At 41.4% G+C, this 20,223-nt stretch overlaps 1 protein-coding gene across 4 annotated transcripts in view; it reads left to right on the top strand.

The window, feature by feature from the left end:
* Positions 1-20,223, top strand: part of CNTN5 (contactin 5) — a 1,772,202-nt gene that overhangs the window by 1,622,343 nt on the left and 129,636 nt on the right. For all 4 annotated transcript variants that reach the window (XM_075592453.1, XM_075592451.1, XM_075592452.1 and 1 more), the window contains one exon: positions 18,453-18,611. In XM_075592453.1, the coding sequence (XP_075448568.1) occupies positions 18,453-18,611 (159 nt within the window). The remainder of the gene's footprint in view (positions 1-18,452; positions 18,612-20,223) is intronic.

Below are 20,223 nucleotides of genomic sequence, written 5' to 3'. Positions count from 1 at the left end.
CTTTGAAAGCCAAAAGTACAAATTAGATTGTTAAAATTGTATGGAGAAACGTGGAGGCAGATTGTGATTCTACCACGATCTATTATACCAAGATCGTGGATCTTCCTCCTACCCTACTCTGACCGAGTGTGGCGACCATTTTTAATTAACCCCTCTGGCAGTTCCGATGAAAAAATTATCTGGGGACATTATGGTCTATCTTTGTATATACTGAGTAAGGCTCCTACAACCATCTAAAGGGTTACCAGGTATTACCAATACACTGGGAAACCGTTCCATAGCCTCTTACTACTATCGTTATTGGTTTGACAATCACTACTAAATTGCAATTATTTCTAATCATAACAAGAGACAGGGGGTGCCCAATGCTGCATCCAATTGACAAAACATATAAAGTAAAATACTTCAATAATAATAATTGGTTATTTAGTTAACCCTTTGGCCAAAGGCGTCATAAGCCTGCATACCAACGTCAAGGTATAACCAAAATAATGCAGGTCCTACACTACACTGTGAACCCTTCCTTTTACCTCTGTGAGAGGGGAAAAAACCATAATGGGTCTTGTTCCTGCAGCAAGTGAAATGACCTTCCAAGTTAAAAGGGTGAAGGAGGAGGAGTGAGCTCTGGGGGGAGGTGCCACAGCCTCCAAAGAGACATAGGTTAACACAGATACCAGCAAGCTCAAACTCCCACACCCACCACAAAGTGAATATATATTTATGTCAACCAGAGAGCTACTGAGCGTGGCAGTTGTATATAACAAGAGACAGGGGGTGCCCAATGCTGCATCCAATTGACAAAACATATAAAGTAAAATACTTCAATACTAATAATTGGTTATTTAGTTAACCCTTTGGCCAAAGGCGTCATAAGCCTGCATACCAACGTCAAGGTATAACCAAAATAATGCAGGTCCTACACTACACTGTGAACCCTTCCTTTTACCTCTGTGAGAGGGGAAAAAACCATAATGGGTCTTGTTCCTGCAGCAAGTGAAATGACCTTCCAAGTTAAAGGGTGAAGGAGGAGGAGTGAGCTCTGGGGGGAGGTGCCAATTGACAATTGGATGCAGCATTGGGAACCCCCTGTCTCTTGTTATATACAATTGCCACGTTCAGTAGCTCTCTGGTTGACATAAATATATATTCACTTTGTGGTGGGTGTGGGAGTTTGAGCTTGCTGGGTATCTGTGTTAACCTATTTCTAATCATAGAAGTATTTCTTCATCATATACTACTCTATTAGGGAAGCAATAAATACTATACATTGAGACTGTAGAACACTGATAGGTGCTGGGATTTTCACCAATATTTCCATTATCAATTAGTTTTTGTATGACCTTAGGTGAAGGTTTCTTGACTTACCTGCTTATTTTATTACTCCTGTTCACCTACTTTGGGAACATCTGATCATTATTATTTTGATCTCATCCACTAATTGGATATTATACGAGTGCCCGACATATTTTGGTCACCATACATTATTAGCACCTGATCCAGAGTCCACCCGCAATACTCGAACTAGGATCTCAGATGCATCATAGTTTTTTTTAACACCCGTTATTTTAGTTTATTGGTTGACATTAAAGAATATATTTTAATCTACTTACCTTTTCATTATCAGCAGAGCGCCCACACTAGGATTCTTTTTCTTGCCATTGTTTTGATTAACCAATTACCTAGCAGTGCACCGCTGACTTCATCTATAATTTCATGCGGTAGCGGGGGCTTTTGTTTAGTTCACGGCATATAAATGATAAAAATAAAATAACAGCTTTGTCCCAAAAACTTTAATAGGCACTAAATTGTTGTTTTTAATTCAGTGTCTGATCTACCCAAAACATTCACGTTAACCTTGAGTCGCGGCTCGTAGCTTGGCTAACAGCTATCTCTTAACTTTACACTTATAAATATCTGGTGTAACAGTGGCCATGATAATTGGCTGTTAGGAAAGTGTGAGGTCTTCTACAACCAGAAAGGCAATAATACTGGTATGAAATAGACTTTAATAATTTCTCCTCTTTCCTCTCTCATGCATATTAACCTTAAAATTACACTGTAAAATGACCTAAATTAAAATAATAAACATAATAGAATGAATAAACAGATTACACATTATATTTGCTTCTGTGTTATTCCTAAAACCTAAACATCTTGGTTATATTAAAGATATAAACTGTTTCACCCCCGGTTCCCAGCACATATCTTGATTAGATATTTTACTAAAACTAGACCATCATTGGCAGTGCCTGGTATTTGGCTAGGGGCCCTCCCAGCATCCACTGTCCACCATCATCTAGTGTGATCTTACAATCCCTCGATTATCCCACCCAACAACACTTATACTGTATGACATCCAACTTTTTAAGATGTGTTGTTCAACTGTAGCTTGGATATCATGTAAGTGTGTTGATGAATATACGTTTGATACATTTGTACATCCGGCTTCACCCTCTGCTCCTCTCCTCCTCACACCTAGATCCGGCTTCACTGCTCCTCTCCAACTCACACCCAGATCCGCCTCACTCTCTGCACTTCTTCTCACACCCGAATCCCGCCTCGCCCTCTGCTCCTCTCCTGCTCACACCTTGATCCTGCCTCATTCTCTACTCCTCACACTCAGATCCCACCTCACCCCCTGCTCCTCACATCCAGATCCCACCTCACCCTCTGCTCCTCTGCGCTTCTGCTCCTCACACCCAGATCCCACCGTATCCTCTGCTCCTTTCCTCCTCACAGCCAGATCCCACCTCACCCTCTTCTCCTCTCCTCCTCACACTCGGATCCCACCCACCCTCTGATGCTATCCCATACCCAGATTCCGCTTCACCCTCTGAACCTCTCCTCACTCCCAGATCCTGCTTCAGCCTGTGCTCTTCTACTCCTCACACCCGGATCAAACTCAACCCTTTTATCCTCTCCTCCTCCAACTGGTATCCCACTTCACCCTCTGCTCCGATCCTCCTCCTGCAAAGCAAGTATATACCAACCTCACACTGATGATACCTATCAAAGTTGAAACATGTCTGTGAGAGGTTGGACTTGCTTTGCTAGTCCCATGCTGTACTTAAACGCTTTGTGAACGGTGATGCATTTGCTTAAATGGGCTCCATGTGTATGGATATTCCAGGCCAAAGGTGACACATTGTGTGCTCGTTTGAATGTCATTTCCCAGAATCCCTTGCTGCAGTGGGAGCACTGTATGCTAGGTGATCATGGTTTAAAGGCAGGGGTGCAGACCTGTCTAAGACATGTGAATGTGCTCACAAGTGAAAATCTTTATTGGCTATATGCTAACGGTGAAGGTATTTTGTTTCCTGTTTCACTCACCATAACTTAAAATTTGTGTGTGTATATATATGTATACTGTATGCACGGAATGATGGTAGTGCACGCACTCAAACAAACAGGTGATAGTGGGATACTTAACTGCCGGTGCGCTGGTTCTGATGAGCTCCTGATGTCCCAAATAGATCCAGTGAACAAGAATCAGGCACACAGTCTTAATCATTAATGAAAAGGGGGTTCATTGTACCAAGAAATCCAACGTTTCGGCAGTAATACTGCCTTTCTCAAGGTGTAGGCACATACAGTAGCAACAGAAAGAAAGTCTCCAGCACTCACTAGGGTAAGGTATCAAAGGTATACATTTATTACATCAAGCAAAACAAGGATAATATGGGTGACGTTTCAGACACCATGGTTCTTTCTCAAGCGCCCGAGAAAGGACCATAAGGTCTGAAACATCACCCATATTATTCTATATGCTACACACCCTATTGAATGCTGCAGACTTTCTTTCTGTTGCTAGATGGTTATCCTGGCCCTGCTTCTTGCACTCTGTTGAAAGCTAAGTATTTTTTCTAATTTCTTTATATTCTATAACTATGGTGTGCCCTGGACATCTTATTTTTCTATATAAGTTTGTTTGTGTGTGTGTGTGTATATTTTAATGGGTGTAAAACCAAACGAATGTCTATGACATCATCAGAAGGGTGAATAAATTAAAATGACAGTGGGCCATACATATCACAAGAAGAAGTGACCATCGTTGGACTAAGATGGTACTCGACTGGATTCCAAGAGAAATTAAAAGACAGAGACGATGACCAAAAGTAAGATGGGAGGATAGGAGGATGAAATCAGAAAATCTGTTGAACCAATGTGGAGAAGAGAGGCTTGCAACCGCAATACCTGGAAGATCATTGGGGAAGCCTTCATCCAGCAATGGATTGACAATTGCTGAAGATGATGATATATAGAAGGGGTGAGGAAAAGAGAAATGGAGGGAGGGAGAGGACATGCATGCATATGCATGCATGTGCATGCTTGCGTGTGTTTATAGGCATAACTGTACATGTTTCATGGACAAAACCGATATTAGTGAGTCTGTGTCCATGGAACAGGGGAGCCCCGCATGGGATATCGCCCAGGGCCCTGCTAGATGACACCTTAAGACCCACTGATTTCACGTCAGGCTATGTCTTATTGCATTTCACAGTAAATATTGGCGCCTCTCTCCTAGTTTGATTTGGTCAAGGTTTGAATTTATCTGTTGTTTTAGGTTTTATTGTTTACATTGAAAATAAATACATAATCTGACCATTTGGTCCAAAAAAAAAATCTCTTCTCTTAAAGCACTAAGGATTAAGGAACGTTTGCAGAAAAAAATAAAAATTATAGGGAGTTTCTACTGTATTTTGTGCCATATAAAGAGACCTCCAGACATAATTGTATTGTATTGTATGTCTTTATTTATATAGCGCCATTAATGTACATAGCGCTTCACAGTAGTAATACACATGGTAATCAAATAAATAACAGATAATATAAATAACAGATCATGGAAATAAGTGCTTTAGACATAAAAGTAACATTAAGGAAGAGGAGTCCCTGCCCCGAGGAGCTTACAGTCTAATTGGTATGTAGGGAGAACGTACAGAGACAGTAGGAGGGAGTTCTGGTAAGTGCGTCTGCAGGGGGGCAAGCCATAAGTCTATTCTTCATTGGGCACAGTTATGCCATGTACTTTGATAGCATTACATTTGTACAAAGTGAGGGTGAGTGACAAAAGCAGCTGCATCAGCAGCCGCCGCAGCCTTGAATGTGTCTACATAACTAATGCTCTAGATGTGTTTCACCAGCTCAGGTCACTGCTTTAGTTACTTGTCAATTTCTTAAAGGTTATCCATGAAATCAAACAAATCACATGAAACATTTAAAGCATGTGTTGTAATGTATTGATCTGGTTAGCGGCATTAGATAGAGATAAGATAAAGACTCTAATCTGTGTCTGTGAACATACAGAGTAGCAAATCCAACATCCTACCTTCATATGCAAAGGATGCTTTGTTTGCTTTCCTAATAACATTGAAAATCTATTAATAATGTTTCCATTCAAATAGCTTGAGCCTGCTGCTCAAACTGGATGAACTAAGAGCATGGTGTATAATGCACAGTCATCATTCTCACAGAAACATGGCCAACTCCAAAAACCTGCGATGCAACTACTGTATCACCATTCATGGATACTCTATTTATAGGAAAGACAGGTCAAAGAGAGGAGGAGGGGTGTTATTTTATATTGCAGACACCTTAAAATTTACACTGTTAAATTGCCCCCCAAGCCCACCCTCTTTTGAAATCCTAGTTGGCAAAATCTGCCTCCCCTTATTTAAGCCCGTTCTTATTGCTGTCATCTACCACCCCCTGGAGCCACACTACCGTCACTAACTGATATCACCCACTTTCTTGGCACAATTTCCTCTCTGAATGAGAAGATTGAGCTGCTAGTTTTTGGGATTTCCACTACAATTGGCTCGACTCTAAAAACAAGAAAATCCAGATGCAACTCAAGGCACTTAACCCAACGCAACTAATTTCTCAACCCACATGAACAAACCTGAAATCTCACAACCTTCCTTGCTAGACTGGATTGTCTCCTCTAGTCCCAGCAGCATGCAATCCTCTTGCATTCCACCTGACATTTTCAGTGACCATGCAATAGGGTACTGTTTAAGGAAAATCAGATCACCCCAATCAAGCCCTAAAATTCTCCTCGCTAGAACATTTAGAAACTTTAACCCACAACAGTTTCTGGCTGATCTTACAAGCTGCCCTTCGTACAGAATTGCAAAACATACAGAACCCCAATAAGCTCATATTGAACCCCCAAAATAAACACTATATATATATTTATATACACACAAAAGACACATAAACCGGCGTGGTGCACCACCTTGAGAAAGGTCCCACTGGGGGACTGAAATGTCGGTTTATGTGTCTTTTTCAATCCAAAATCTTGTGATCAAACTTACCAGAATGCTGTCTCCTGATCTCGTGCTTCAAACGGTATCGAATGGTATATATATATATGTAGCCCTTTTTCTGAACCCTCCCAAAGAAACTACTGGTCACTGTACAACACCTGCGGCTCCAGGAGATCTGAGCCTCCGCTAGCTGGGAGCCTGGGGTAACACTCATACACTTACTTAGCGCAGCGCCTCCATTTACCCAGGATCCCCATGATGTGAGATTCCCCTGGGCAAGAAATACAACAACACACATATATATATGCAGCCAGTTTTACTATATGATAATGCACGGAACCTTATCACTCTATATTATAGCAATATAACCTTAATTTGTAACCTTAGTGGCCCGGCCACTCACATCAGGAGCAATGCCTCCATCCCCTCACTGCGTGCCCCACACACCGTGTCCATATATATTAAAGTGATGGTATAGGCTCAGTTCTTTAACCACTCGCTCAGTGTTCCTAAAGAGTTTAGCCTAAGGCGGGATCAGCGCCGGTTGACCGGTGTTGGTGCACTTGATGTTATAGTACCTTCCGGTCATGGCGGTGGCCGATACCTCTTCGCAAAGGGTCCGATGAATCAGCGGTCTGCCTCCTGGGTCTCAATGTCCAACCGTCTGGTCCCAGACGACTCGCCGCAAACCTGCTCCGCACGCTTGTCCCTTTGTCCCTAGCTGGTACTCAGTAAGGGTGATGCTCGCTACTACTATAGGCCATCCCTGCAGCACAGCAACCTTGGTGACTTCAGGGAACACTCCTAGGGGCCTACAGGGTAGCCTGTCCTATGCAGGTGGGTCACTGACCCCCTGCACCCACACTACCTCTCTCTTCACCTCCCGGATCCCCTCTGACTACGCAACCTAAACCTGCAGCAAACACACTGCACACACACAGTACCTGCAGCAACAGCACTGCACACACACTGAACCTGCAGCAACCCACTGCACACACTCCTCAACCGGTACCTGCAGCTACACTGCACTGCACACACACACTGTGCCTACTTGTCAGCGCTCACAGCACTACCAGCCGTGACACTGACAAGACTGCACACTCACACCTAAGGGCAGGGTCCCTAACCTGGGGGCCATCCCTCAGTACCTACCCCCTACCCTGGTGGGGATTGGGGCCTGTCTGGGATCTGGTGAACCTTACCTGGTGTAGGAGCCACTTGCTCCCTACACCCTTCCTTCCCCTTCCTGCTCCCAGCTTCAACTGCCAAACGTGGTCCCCGCAACATTTTAGCCTTCCTCCACAGGAGAAGCTGCAAAACCCTATTTGCTGGCTGGCTGCACGTGATGTAGGTGATAGGGCAATCCCCAGAGGCTGCTGGGAATTGTAGTCCACTCAGGACCTCTTTAGCATTGGGGCCGCGTGCGCTACCCTTACTTCGCCTGCGTGATCCTGTAATGGCTACCGCGGTGGTTCTACGCATGTGCGACCTCACGCCAACCTTAACATTGCCTCCGGCACTCCTGGCACTGTACAGCGCATGCGCGACTACACTGCGCAACCGCGAGCAGACACAATGGCAGCCCCCGCTAGCCGGGTGCGCCGCCGAGGCTCAGAGGACTCGGAGCGCTCCCTGCTCCGGCCCCCACCCTCGCGTTTTGCCGGCGGGTCCGTCGCTGCCTCCGGCGGCACCCGCAACCGCTCGGCACTTAGTGAGGGGGGTCTCTGGGCCCAAAATAAGACCGGGGCTACATATATATATATATGTGTGTGTGTGTATAGGTGTCAAAGAGGAGTGCTAACGAGCATGAGCATGGCAATATATATTTAAAACCAGAGACCGAACATGAAACACAGACAGAGCTCAGTGCTACATCCATTAACACAGATACACGGTACAGTGTATATAAATATATATACAGGCATACCCCGCTTTAAGTACACTCACTTTAAGTACACTCGCGAGTAAGTACATATCGCCCAATAGGCAAATGGCAGCTCACGCATGCGCCTGTCAGCATGTCCTGAACAGCTATACCAGATCCCTACCTGTACCAAAGCTGTGCGCAAGCGGGGAGACTATAGAGCCTGTTACAAATGCGTTATTTACATCAGTTATGCACGTATATGACTATTGCAGTACAGTACATGCATCGATAAGTGGGAAAAGGTAGTGCTTCACTTTAAGTACATTTTCGCTTTACATACATGCTCCGGTCCCATTGCGTACGTTAATGCGGGGTATGCCTGTATATATATATATATTGTATTGTATTGTATGTCTTTATTTATATAGCGCCATTAATGTACATAGCGCTTCACAGTAGTAATACATGTGGTAATCGAATAAATAACAGATAATATAAATAACAGATCATGGGAATAAGTGCTTTAGACATAAACATAACATTAAGGAAGAGGAGTCCCTGCCCCGAGGAGCTTACAATCTAATTGGTAGGTAGGGAGAATGTACAGAGACAGTAGGAGGGAGTTCGGGTAAGTGCATCTGCAGGGGGCCAAGCTTTATGTATCATGTGTTCAGAATGTTCACAGTGCTATTTGTATGCTTCTTTAAGCAAGTGTGTCTTATATATATATGGGGAACCTGACGAAGCATTATTGCGAAACTAGTTGTTCCCTGCCGGAGCCCATTGATTGAAGGACCCAGCCAGCCTGCTGACATCCGGTAAGACCTCCTCTTCCGGTCCCGCCGTCAGACGCGACCACGGGAGCTGTACTGGTGAGAGGAATATCACCGGACGAACAGCTGTACCTAGGGCGTTGCTAAGACGGAGGAGGCACTTTCCCACTGAATACAGTGTATCACGGACTATTACGAATGCAGTTTGTGAGCGGCGAGCCAGACAAGAAGAGCGGGCATATCTCTACTATTCCTGGTGGTGCAGCAGCCAGAAGAAAGCAGGCGAAGGCTTTGGTTCCCGGAGGGATTTCCTTTTGCGGGGCGCACGACCGGGAGGACGTCACTTCCGGTGAAGGAGACTGCGCCACATGTGTGTAGGACAAGACTCCATTGCTGATCCGGACGCTACTACTGGCATATGAGAGCCAATCTCATAACTGCTTTATATTACCGTTTGACTTGTGAGTGGGCATTTGTCTGTTTTTTAATGTTCCATAAACTGATTGTTTTACTTTAATGCACTAGGTGTGCGCCTGTTTTTTTCTCTTTTTCTTTTATATATATATATATATATATATATATATATATATATATCTTTTGAATAAAATTGTCTTTTAGTTTAACCCTTTGGCCAAAGTGTTGTAAGCCCTTGAGCCCCTCCAAGGCAGACCACATCTCAAGGGTCCTAACACTAAAATAAATTCTTAATAACCTGTACATTACCAGGACGAATGATTTATAATAAATCTGGTACAGAATTGACTTAATTCTCGACACAGATTCCCGACCCCGATTACGCACTTGACTATTTCCAATCCTAGTTCTTAAAACTCTGTGATAACCATGCTCCACTACGCAGAATATGAGTACGGGGGGCCCACCTTCCGTGGGTAACAACCGACCTTATATCACTCTACCATCTCAAAGATTCCTTAAGTAAAATCTGCAAAGTAACTGGCACTACCAAGGACTTAATAACTGCAGATGCCTGCAGAATATGTGCACAAAAAAAACAAGACACGCAAACCACAATATTACTCTGACAATCTTCACCAGAATAAATCAAACCAAGTTAACTTCTGGAAGGTCATTAACCATATATTCCAGCCTTCTAGTGATCAACAACAATGTAATATCATTAAGGAGGATATTACTCTGACAAATCCCACTGACATTGCAAATAAACTCAATAATTACATTGTGGGTTGTGCTACTAACTTATTAGCGAAATGCAACTTGAACTACAAACTTGAACCTCATGCAGGGAGTACCCATATAGACCCACCCTCTCCCAACACTGCCCACAATTTTCAATTTCTACTAGTTTCTGAAGAGGAGATTAGACAACCGCTCCTCAAATTAAAACTAAGCAGCCAATGTGGACCTGACCTGCTGCAAACTAAGTTCCTAAGACTTGGTGCCCCAGCCATTGCCAAACCATTTGACTCTCTAATCAACTCTATTCTGTCTGCAGGCCATATCCCTAAGACCTGTAAAACTGCCAGAGCTGTCCCAATCTTCAAAAGTGGGGACAAAAACACTGTCTCAAACTACAGGCCAATCTCTCTTCTCCCAATACTATCCAAAGTCATGGAAAAATGTTTTCACTGCCAATTAAGCGATTACTATACCAAGACAAATTTCCCTAGCCAATTCCAAACTGGCTTTCACCCAAACTCTCCATGTAAACTACCCTGCTAAAAGTTTGCAATGCGATCAAGTGTGGAATGTAACTGGGACAACTTACTGGTGCAATATTTCTAGATTTTGCAAAGGCTTTTGATACTGTTGACCATGTTATCTTGCCAAACAAACTCCAGTGCTCTGGAATAGGGAAGCATGCTTTAAACTGGTTTCATTCCTACCTAAAAGATGTGTTTTTCTAGGGTTCTAGCTCCAAGCCCTTGGATATCACCTGCGGTGTCCCGCAAAGCTCTGTTCTGGGGCCACTCAGTTTTCATCAATGATCTTCCTACAGCTTGTAAGGGAGCTTCAATACACATGTATGTGAATGACACAATTGTATGTACACACTGCCCTAGCCTCTCTGACCTTGGACACATACTTAAATCTGACTTTTTGAGACTTGAACATTGGATTTCCCAAAACAAACTGTTTTTAAACACTGACAAGACTATAGCAATGGTATTTGGGTCCAAGGCTAAATTTCTAAAACTACCAATGAATGAGCTCCAGATGATAGTTATTTAGTTACATAGTAGATGAGGTTGAAAAAAGACGTACGTCCATCAAGTTTAATATATGCTAAATTTAGACAATATATACTTTATCCTATATCTATACTTACTTATTGATCAAGAGGAAGACAAACAAAAAGCCCCAGTGTCATATCATCCAATGATATCTCATAAGGGGAAAAATAAATTCCATCCTGACTCCAAGAATTGGGAAATTGGATTAATCCCTGGATCAACATCCTTCCCATGTATACTTATTTGGTATATCCCTGTATACCTTTCCTTTCTAAAAAGATGTTCAACCTTTGAAAAAATGTATTGTATCTGCCATCACAGTCTCCATGGGTAATGAATTCCACATTTTTACTGCCATTAATGTAAATAACCCTTTCCTTTGTTGCTGGTGAAATCTCCTTTCCTTCAACCTAAAGGGATGACCTGAGTCCTTTGTACTGCCCATGGGATGAATAGTTCTTTTGAAAGCTTTTTGTACTGTCCCCAAATATATTTGTATATAGTTATTATATCCCCTCTTAGACGCCTCTTTTATAATGTAAATAAATGTAATTTAGCTAGCCTTTCCTCATAATCAAAAAGAGAAACAGCGCAAAAAACCTCATTGTGTAGTATATAAACAATATTGTATTAATAATCAGGTAAGTATCGCATGTACTTCGTCAGGGAGTGTTTTACACACGAAACGCGTTGGATCGAATGAGGGTGCATTCCTATTATACCTATTGAGGTTTATAGAGGTTTTTATTGCCATTTGCCTTTTTCATCATCACCTTGTGGTTCGGGACATTCTCCTGCTATTTCCTATAACAGTGACTCATTTAGACGCGACCCGCGTCTCTGGCTGGCGCCGCTTGATGACGTCACTGGCGTGCGTCTCGTGACCAGATACAGAGGAACTGACGGAGACATCTTCCCCTTTGTGGTGGTGAAAACAAACGGAGAGGTCTCCCCTTTCGTGGCGGTGTTCACCGCGCCTGCATCTTGCTACCAGAGGTCTTGGTTTGATCGAACAGATAAAGGACCCGTTGGTCCGAAACGCGTAGGAGGTCCCTGTCTGTGTCCCCCAAGGGGGTGAATCTGTCTCCTACCATGCTGCAATAAAGGAAAAGTTTTTTATTCCACACCTGACTCCCTGGCTGTGCGCCATTCGTTTTTTCTATTGGACTTATCTGGATTCTGGATCCTTCTTGGCTTGCACGCCGGCAGAGAAACCCTGGAGATGACGTGAGTGGGGCATTTGGTTTAGACTGTTATGGTTAAGTCTGACTGTTGTCATTTAAGCTAAACTTACAAGTCTTTATTTGCCTGCCCACTCCCACTGGTGTCTCCAGGGGCAACATTATTCTGTTATTGGATGTAGTTGATGCGGGTTTGAGCACCCCAACTCTGTATCTATCGAACAGAAGTTTGCACTGATCTTGCGGGAGGAGAGCTGATCCTGGTGACCCACATCAATCATCCACGATTGCAGAGCACAGAGTGGTAACATGTCCCTAACATGTCTTGCCTATTTTTCAGTTATTTGATGTACGTGCGATACTCACCTGATTATTAATACAATATTGTTTATATACAACACAATGAGGTTTTTTGCGCTGTTTCTCTTTTTGTTTTTGCACTAGTTCGGTTTGTGGAGCCATACCACGAGCACAGCAGCATAATCTCTATATATGTAACAGGTTTTCAATTTGTTTTTTATTCACATTATATATTCACTTGAGCACAATATCACGATTATATGAGCGAAGATCACTCTCTTCTTTTTCACTTATCCTTTCCTCATAAGTTAGATGTCCATCCCCTTTATTAATTTAGTGGCTCTTCTCTGCACTCTCTTTAGTTCCATAATGTCTTTTTTAAGGAGTGGTGCCCAAAATTGTACTCCATATTCAAGAACGAACTCTAATACCATCTTAGCCCCTGTTACTAGTTTCAAATATTTGGGCATATGGTTTGACTTCCATTTAACATTTGGATTGTACATTGATAACCTGACATCCAAAACCTATGCCAAACTAGGTGTACTTTATATGAACAAATCCTCCCTAAGTCTGCTGGTCAGAAAGCGCATCGCACAGCAGATGCTAATGCCAATTATAGACTGTGGGGACATGGTATATGGCTCGGCACCCCAAACTTACCTTACCAACGTGATACCCTCTACAATTCAATATGCCTCTTTGTCCTCCAATGCAACTGCAACACACATCACTGCAAAATGCTGAAAGAACTAGATTGGTCATCCCTTGAGTCTAGGTGCAAAGTTCATCTTTCCTGTCTTGCTTTCAAATACTTTCTGGGCAAGCAACTCGTCTATCTGAACAAGCTCTAACCCCTACCACATACAGAACTTCTCATCTGAGATCTGACTCCAAAAGGCTTTTCATGGTCCCAAGGTTCAACAAAGTATCGAGCCGCTCCTCCTCCTCTTGCCATGCACCCCTCAACTGTAACAATCTAGGGTTGTCAGAATGTGTCTAGGTAGAAGGGATCCAGAGTTGCTGGCTACCCCAAAAATGTATCCGGGAATCAGGTCAGATTCCCAGGGACATGTAGACACATCACTCCTGTCCAAGTCCTCCCTTGAAAACAGTTACACAACTCACCACCAGGTTTCCCTGCTTCAACACAGGCCAGAAAGGTAAATGAGGGCATAGGGATTTGTATATCCCGGGTACAGTCAAGGTTCCCTAAGTTAGTTAGGGTCCCCCAGTATATGCCCAGATACCCCAGAGTCAGCATAGAGGTTCTGGGGGGTTTCTCCAATGGTATATTAAGTTGCGAGAAGTTTTATGAAACCTAAGTCCTAGTTTCAGTAAAGGAAAGAGATACAGCCCTGAGAGTGTGCCTTAGCGTTTTTTTGGTTCTAAAGAAAATCAGGTTTCCTTAAGGGAAGGAGCTACAGTTCCGAAACTGAAGCTAAGCATCTTTCATTTCACTGTGGTAAGCATCTTTCATTTCACTGGTAAGCATCTTTTCATTTCACTGTGGGACTTAAAAGAAGAAATGGGAAATATTTTTTGGGTTTCATAAAATGTTTAATAGCCAATGTGGCTATAAGGTTTTTACAGTCTAAGGCAGGTTCACAGTGTATGAGGGATATGGCTAGTGGGAATAAAAGTATATAGTCCCATTCTACCCCTCATATCCCAAAAGACTTAGACAAAGTAAATGTGTAAAAGTATATTTTTATTAAACTGAGATGTTTGTAAATGTATTCTACTTATAAGCTGGGACTTTTAAAAACAGTATTCTGAGGGGGGCTAGTGGGCTACCAATTTGTGGTGCCACTGAGCCTGCCCTAGGTCTGTACTTCAAAGCCACAGATGCTGCCAGAGTTGTTAAAGCCATTTGGGCAGGATGGTTAGGTGGAGTACACATGTCCGGGAAACAATGCTGGCCATTTGCCTTCTCAGACTTGGAGGCACCTAACCCAGTGGGTGACTTCTGTATAACAAGTGGCTAAGGTGGCAAATTCGTGCATGCCCTTGTTAAATTCAGAATATCACCTTGCCCGGCTTTGGAAGGCTGACAGCTCTCTGATTGGCTGGTTGTAAAGCTCCCAGGCTCAGATTGGTTGTAGTATTTCATAAATTAATCTGAAATACTATAAGAAACCCAGCAGCCAATCTGGACCTCAGATTCACAGAGATTCTAAGCTCCAAAACAGCAGCGGCAAATTTGAACTCACCAAAAGATGCTCCTGGAGAAATAGACTTTTCGGAGCAAAGTTCTGAAATAGAACATAGCGGTCGCGGCTGGAACTACACACCGAAAAGAGTACCATGACATTTGGTACTATCTCCCGGTCAAGGGATTTTGGGATCTCCGGAAGATATACAGCGGTGGCGTCAGGAACTTCATGACAATTTGAGTTCCAGGACTTTTCGGGCTAAGTCCCGGTCAACCGAAAGACTTTGTTTTATGGACTATTTCGACTAGGAAAGTTTCCTTTTGTAGCCCAGACCCCCAATAAGTGTGTTTTCTTCTGTATAATTGTAATCCATTGTGTGTATGTCTGATTCTAAGGAATAAATCACAATTTGTTTAACTTCTTGGTTGGCTCAGTGATATGAGCCTGCTATAAAGGTGTAAATCCCCACTCTCCTGAGTCAATTACTTCCTGGTAAAACATAAATAAATAAAGTGTCCTAAAAATGTAGCACAGAACAAAAAGTGTGGAAAATCACCACAGTTTGGCCCCTTTGCAGATGTAAACTCACTGTCAATATTAATAGCAATATCTGGGTGATTTTTCAAAAGGTAAAAGTAATGTATTGGCAAATGCCTGGTATTAGCATTTGCTCTGGTAAGGCCATCTATAGCATAACCTTAAGGATTAATAATGAAAATAGATTGTGGAGTATGGCCAGACTTTCTTATATATCTGAGGTGCCTGTTGGTGGATTTAGGGAAGGCAAAAGGAAACAGTCAAAGCAATGGGGAGTCCCCTACAAAAATATCCAGCCTTTTGCTTAGGGGCTTAGGCATTTAAGCTCATCTATTAGGACTGGGACCCAAGAACCAGCATATTACAGAGGGTTGAAAGAGATCGAGGCCCAGGCCCTTTATACTTTACATCCACATCAGCCAGTAAGCCATGTAATATTCTTAGTTAAGTGCGCCTGTCAGATGGAGAGTGACATCCCCAAGTCTAGGACAAGTTGAGGGTTCATTGCAATCTCTTTATAAAAGATAATATTTTTTATTTAGAATGTAGTATTGTGCAAATATTTCATTTCACCTTTGTCAGAGGATAGTTTTATAGACTAAACATAGGCTCACTTTCGACAGAAGGCAAAGCAGACAAAGCCTAAAATTGTGAGCAGGCATGTGTTGGAGCACATATTATTAAAATCAAGACAATATCCGTTTACAGAACATTGACTTTATAATGCAATGGCAACATTTGTTCGATTTTTGAAAAATTCAATTATCCCATCTCCAACAGGTGTTCGAAACAGTCCTCCGTTAATCATAAACTTTTGTTGCTGTTCAATTGTGGAGCTTACATTTTCCTAAATGTTATAAATTACACAAACGTGTTTCTCAATTATTTCATATACCATTTGTAGCAGAGTATAATAAATAAATAAAAAACATACTCGTCGAGAAAAAAGCTGCTCAAAATGTATTTTTTTTTTTTTTCACCAGAAAGTAAGTTAATCTTCAGAATAACACCCCTGCACACTAGCCCAACCATTTGATTAACGGTAGGAATAAAGCAAGACTGTTCTATGTTATCATGCCTGAATGTCTTGGTTGATTTACCAGAAAATCGAATGCACTTACATCTATTTTCTGTTCTGATGATGATGCATTATGATAAAAAGCATTACATTATTTCTATTGCTTTAGCAAATAGTCCACAAACCTTCTCTATGGTGGAAGTTTTAATCATAAATTGCAATTTCTCACTGCAGAACAGAAGGGAAGGCAATTTAAAGATACATAAACAAGATAAGTACCATACACAGGCAATCAAAAATCTGAATACATTGACAGGCACTGAATGTGGCCACAATTCACATTTTGAAAAAGCTGGGTTCTGGTTCCCATTATACTGTAGCATAGCTAGTGGAAAAATAATTTGCTGTCATTGTGACTGCTTGTAGTTATAGCAAAGTAGTTCATATCTTGGGAGTTGGAGAAAGAGTAAAGCTTCACAGAGCAGCCGAGAAGCTCTAATTAGTACTGTCTTGTGATTAAAAAAATATCTGTTCAATATCAGATCCTTTGCAGAGTATCACCTGGGGAATTTGGAATGACCTCAATATAAGTTCTTACATTTGAAAACCTATTAAGTATAGCAGAAAAAAAATGTACTTTTGGAATCTTGTCACACAAAGCAAGATCAGTGTATTTTTTGTATTGCCGGAAAATGTTATTGCAAAGGTGAATTATGCAGAATGTTTTCCGCAACTATTTACTTCAGTTCAGTACATTTAGGGACAATTTATTTTTCCTTGAATGATTTTACTGGGCTAGGCATTTATTTTATTCAAGTTGGTTGCTCTCCTATTGTTTGAGAGTGATTCCGAGCAGTAATACAGCCCTGGGGAAGAGAAGAGTCTCCAGCTTAACCATCCGGCTGACAGTATGAATGATTACAGCTGAGCAGAAAATGTAATGATATTGCAATGAGAAGAATGACATCTGCATAGCAGGTTCTGACTAGTTGTCATACATTTTCAGTTACAACTTGGTACAGTGTACTGTACTTCCACTCCTCAGCTCTAAAATGCTTTAAATGTGTTGTGGCTCCCCAGATTGAACAATTTCTTGCTATTGAAAAAGTTTTGATTTGGACGGTCAACATATTATGTGTTACTAACCCACTGTTTCCAATGTAATACTTGGGCTGGTTCAGACATCCATTGTTCTCTTTTTAACCACTGAAGTCCACTTGAATGTATAATGAGAGAGAAAAATATTTACATGCAATATAATAATAATAGTTTAATAATAGTTTGTTCTTGTATAGCGCTGCAAGTTTTACATAGCACTTTACAGAGACATTTTGTAGGCACAGGTCATTGCCCATGGAGCTTACAATCTATATTTTTGGAGCCTGAGGCACAGGGAGATAATGTGACTTGCCCAAAGTCACAAGGAGCCAACACTGGGAATTGAACCTGGTTTCCCTGCTCCAAACTCAGTGCCAGTCATTACTGAGCCACTCCTTCTAGCACATAATGTCAGTAGGAGTGCTCTTTCAAAGATACATATTCGTGTTTTAATCCATAAATATAACTGTGAAATTAAAACGCTGTTTTGTTGTATGGTATAAAAACATTGAAACGTAGAAAGTTGATAATAGGATTATGTTTTTGGGCTACATTCAAATCACTTGAGGCAAATGTTGCAAGTACAGTATCATTTGTGCTACTGTAGTTTGGAGATGACTGTCACTTTTTCACTTTTGCAAATCTAGTGTGTTAGCGGCACAGACGGTCATTTTCTTTCAAGATGTTTTCCCAGCATTTTTGCATTTGGTCAACTTATAGCAAATAGAGGAATCATGTTTTAAGTATTAATTCTCCATTAAGACCATTTACACAAATTGCTAGCATTGCATGGTTCCATCACCTGTGCTGATAACAATCCAGACGTAAACTTTTTTTTTTAACACTACTGTTTAATAATGAATATAATTTTTTCATTATGTGTCATTTGTTTTTTCCACATAAATGCATTGTATACATTGTTACTTATTAAGTTTATAAACAGCAAAGGATAGAACAGTCACATGTTCTGTATTTAAATCAGCTGCATTCATAGACATAGCATTGGCATTTTAATATCTAAGATTGTGTTCCTTTTTTAGGTCCACCCGGTTCGCCAGGGGTGGTAATTGTGGAGGAAATTACAGAAAGTACAGCAACCCTCTCCTGGAGCCCTGGGGCAGACAATCACAGTCCCATCATCTATTACAATCTACAGGCTCGCAGTCCGTTTTCACTTGGCTGGCAGACTGTGAAAACAGGTAAACTTCTCCCCACTCATCCTCCCAACTGAAATACACACAGCTCAATCGGTCATTGCCATTTGAAAGGTCATGGAAAAATATATTTTATAAATATTCCAGGAGAAAACAAACAGTCCTGATTATGTACACAAAGATGTGGCATGCAACGCTAATACCCTTAGTAGATCCCTATTCAGTAGGTTGAAAAGTGAAGAGTTAATGATGCTTTAACTTCAGGGGTACTGTATATAATAATAATAGTTTGTTCTTGTATAGCACTGCTAGTTTTACATAGCGCTTTACAGATACATTTTTGCAGAGACAGTCCCTGCCCCATAGAGCTTACAATCTATGTTTTTTTTTTTTGGTGCCTGAGGCACAGGGAGATAAAAGTGACCTACCCGGGGTCACAAGGAGCCAACACCAGGAATTGAACCAGGTTTCCTCTCGCTTTAAACACAGTGCCAGTCAGTGTCTCACTGAGCTGCTCTTCTCTCCATTATCTTGTGCAAGATAATGCACCAATAACTGTGTGTGCTACCCATCTTATCACCATATAAAATAGATGGGGTAAAGTATGTAGAAGAGGTGGCCTGCTTCAGCACAGGTGGCTCAATCAGTGGCTCAGTCAGAGTGACTGAACCACCTATGCCGAAGCAGGGATATCCTTTAAACCTAACCTGCTGGCCCTTCAGACTTGGCCAAACCTGGTGCAGAGAATGAGTTACAATGTTTAATTTGATTACATTTTGCCTCAATCCAGGTGAGAAAATGTTTGCAACTAATGCATATATCTCGTATTTCTATTCTACTGTATGTTCAAACGCATAGTTGCACTTTTATCAGCACAGACAGGGAAGATATCAAGAATGTCAAATATCACACAAAATAAAGTGTTAAACTTGGATTCACAATGCCAGGCAAATAGACTCTGGGTTCATTGCCATTCAGGCATTGTGGCATTAGGGAGTCTCGGCTTTTGTTTTAAAATTAAATTTAAATCAATCAATTAAATTGATGAAATGTAAACATAATTAGTAGACAAAAACCTTTGATTGTGGAGATGAAAATATGTTCTTTTATTTCTCCTTCCCGCACTGTAGTTTTTAAACTGACTTACTGCCCTCCTCTGTCACAAATACTTTCCATTGGTGAGCCCCTGTTATCGCAGACTGGGAAATGCTACAGTATAAAGTCAAACACTCTTCCAACTAAACTGCCTTCATGCTCGCTATGCTTTTCTTTTCAGTATAAAGGCACATCCAATTAAAATAGAACATATATTAGGAAAACGACCACAATGCTGTTGTGTTTTCCAGAGTACATATTTCCAATGAGTGATTTAAACTTGAGTATATTTCACCATTACGGCAACCGCATGTATAACTTCTTACTATGAAATTCTGTATGCATTTTTACAATACATACAATATTTGGACTCTGTCATGTGTTCTAGCTGAATAGCTATCTTAAAACCTAAATGAATTTTAAATTGGCAGACCCTTTAACTTTTTTTTTTCATTAGCTTATGTTTTTTTTTGTAATAAAGGACATTCTCATCATGACTAGGTATTCAATTTTCACAACAGAAAAAGGCCAACAGTAAAATATTTTTTTTCTCATTCAACTT

This window comes from Ascaphus truei, chromosome 3 (assembly GCF_040206685.1).
Source record: "Ascaphus truei isolate aAscTru1 chromosome 3, aAscTru1.hap1, whole genome shotgun sequence".
Taxonomy (NCBI): domain Eukaryota; kingdom Metazoa; phylum Chordata; class Amphibia; order Anura; family Ascaphidae; genus Ascaphus; species Ascaphus truei.
Note: the sequence above shows the minus strand (reverse complement) of the source record. Positions and strands in the feature narration are given on the sequence as shown.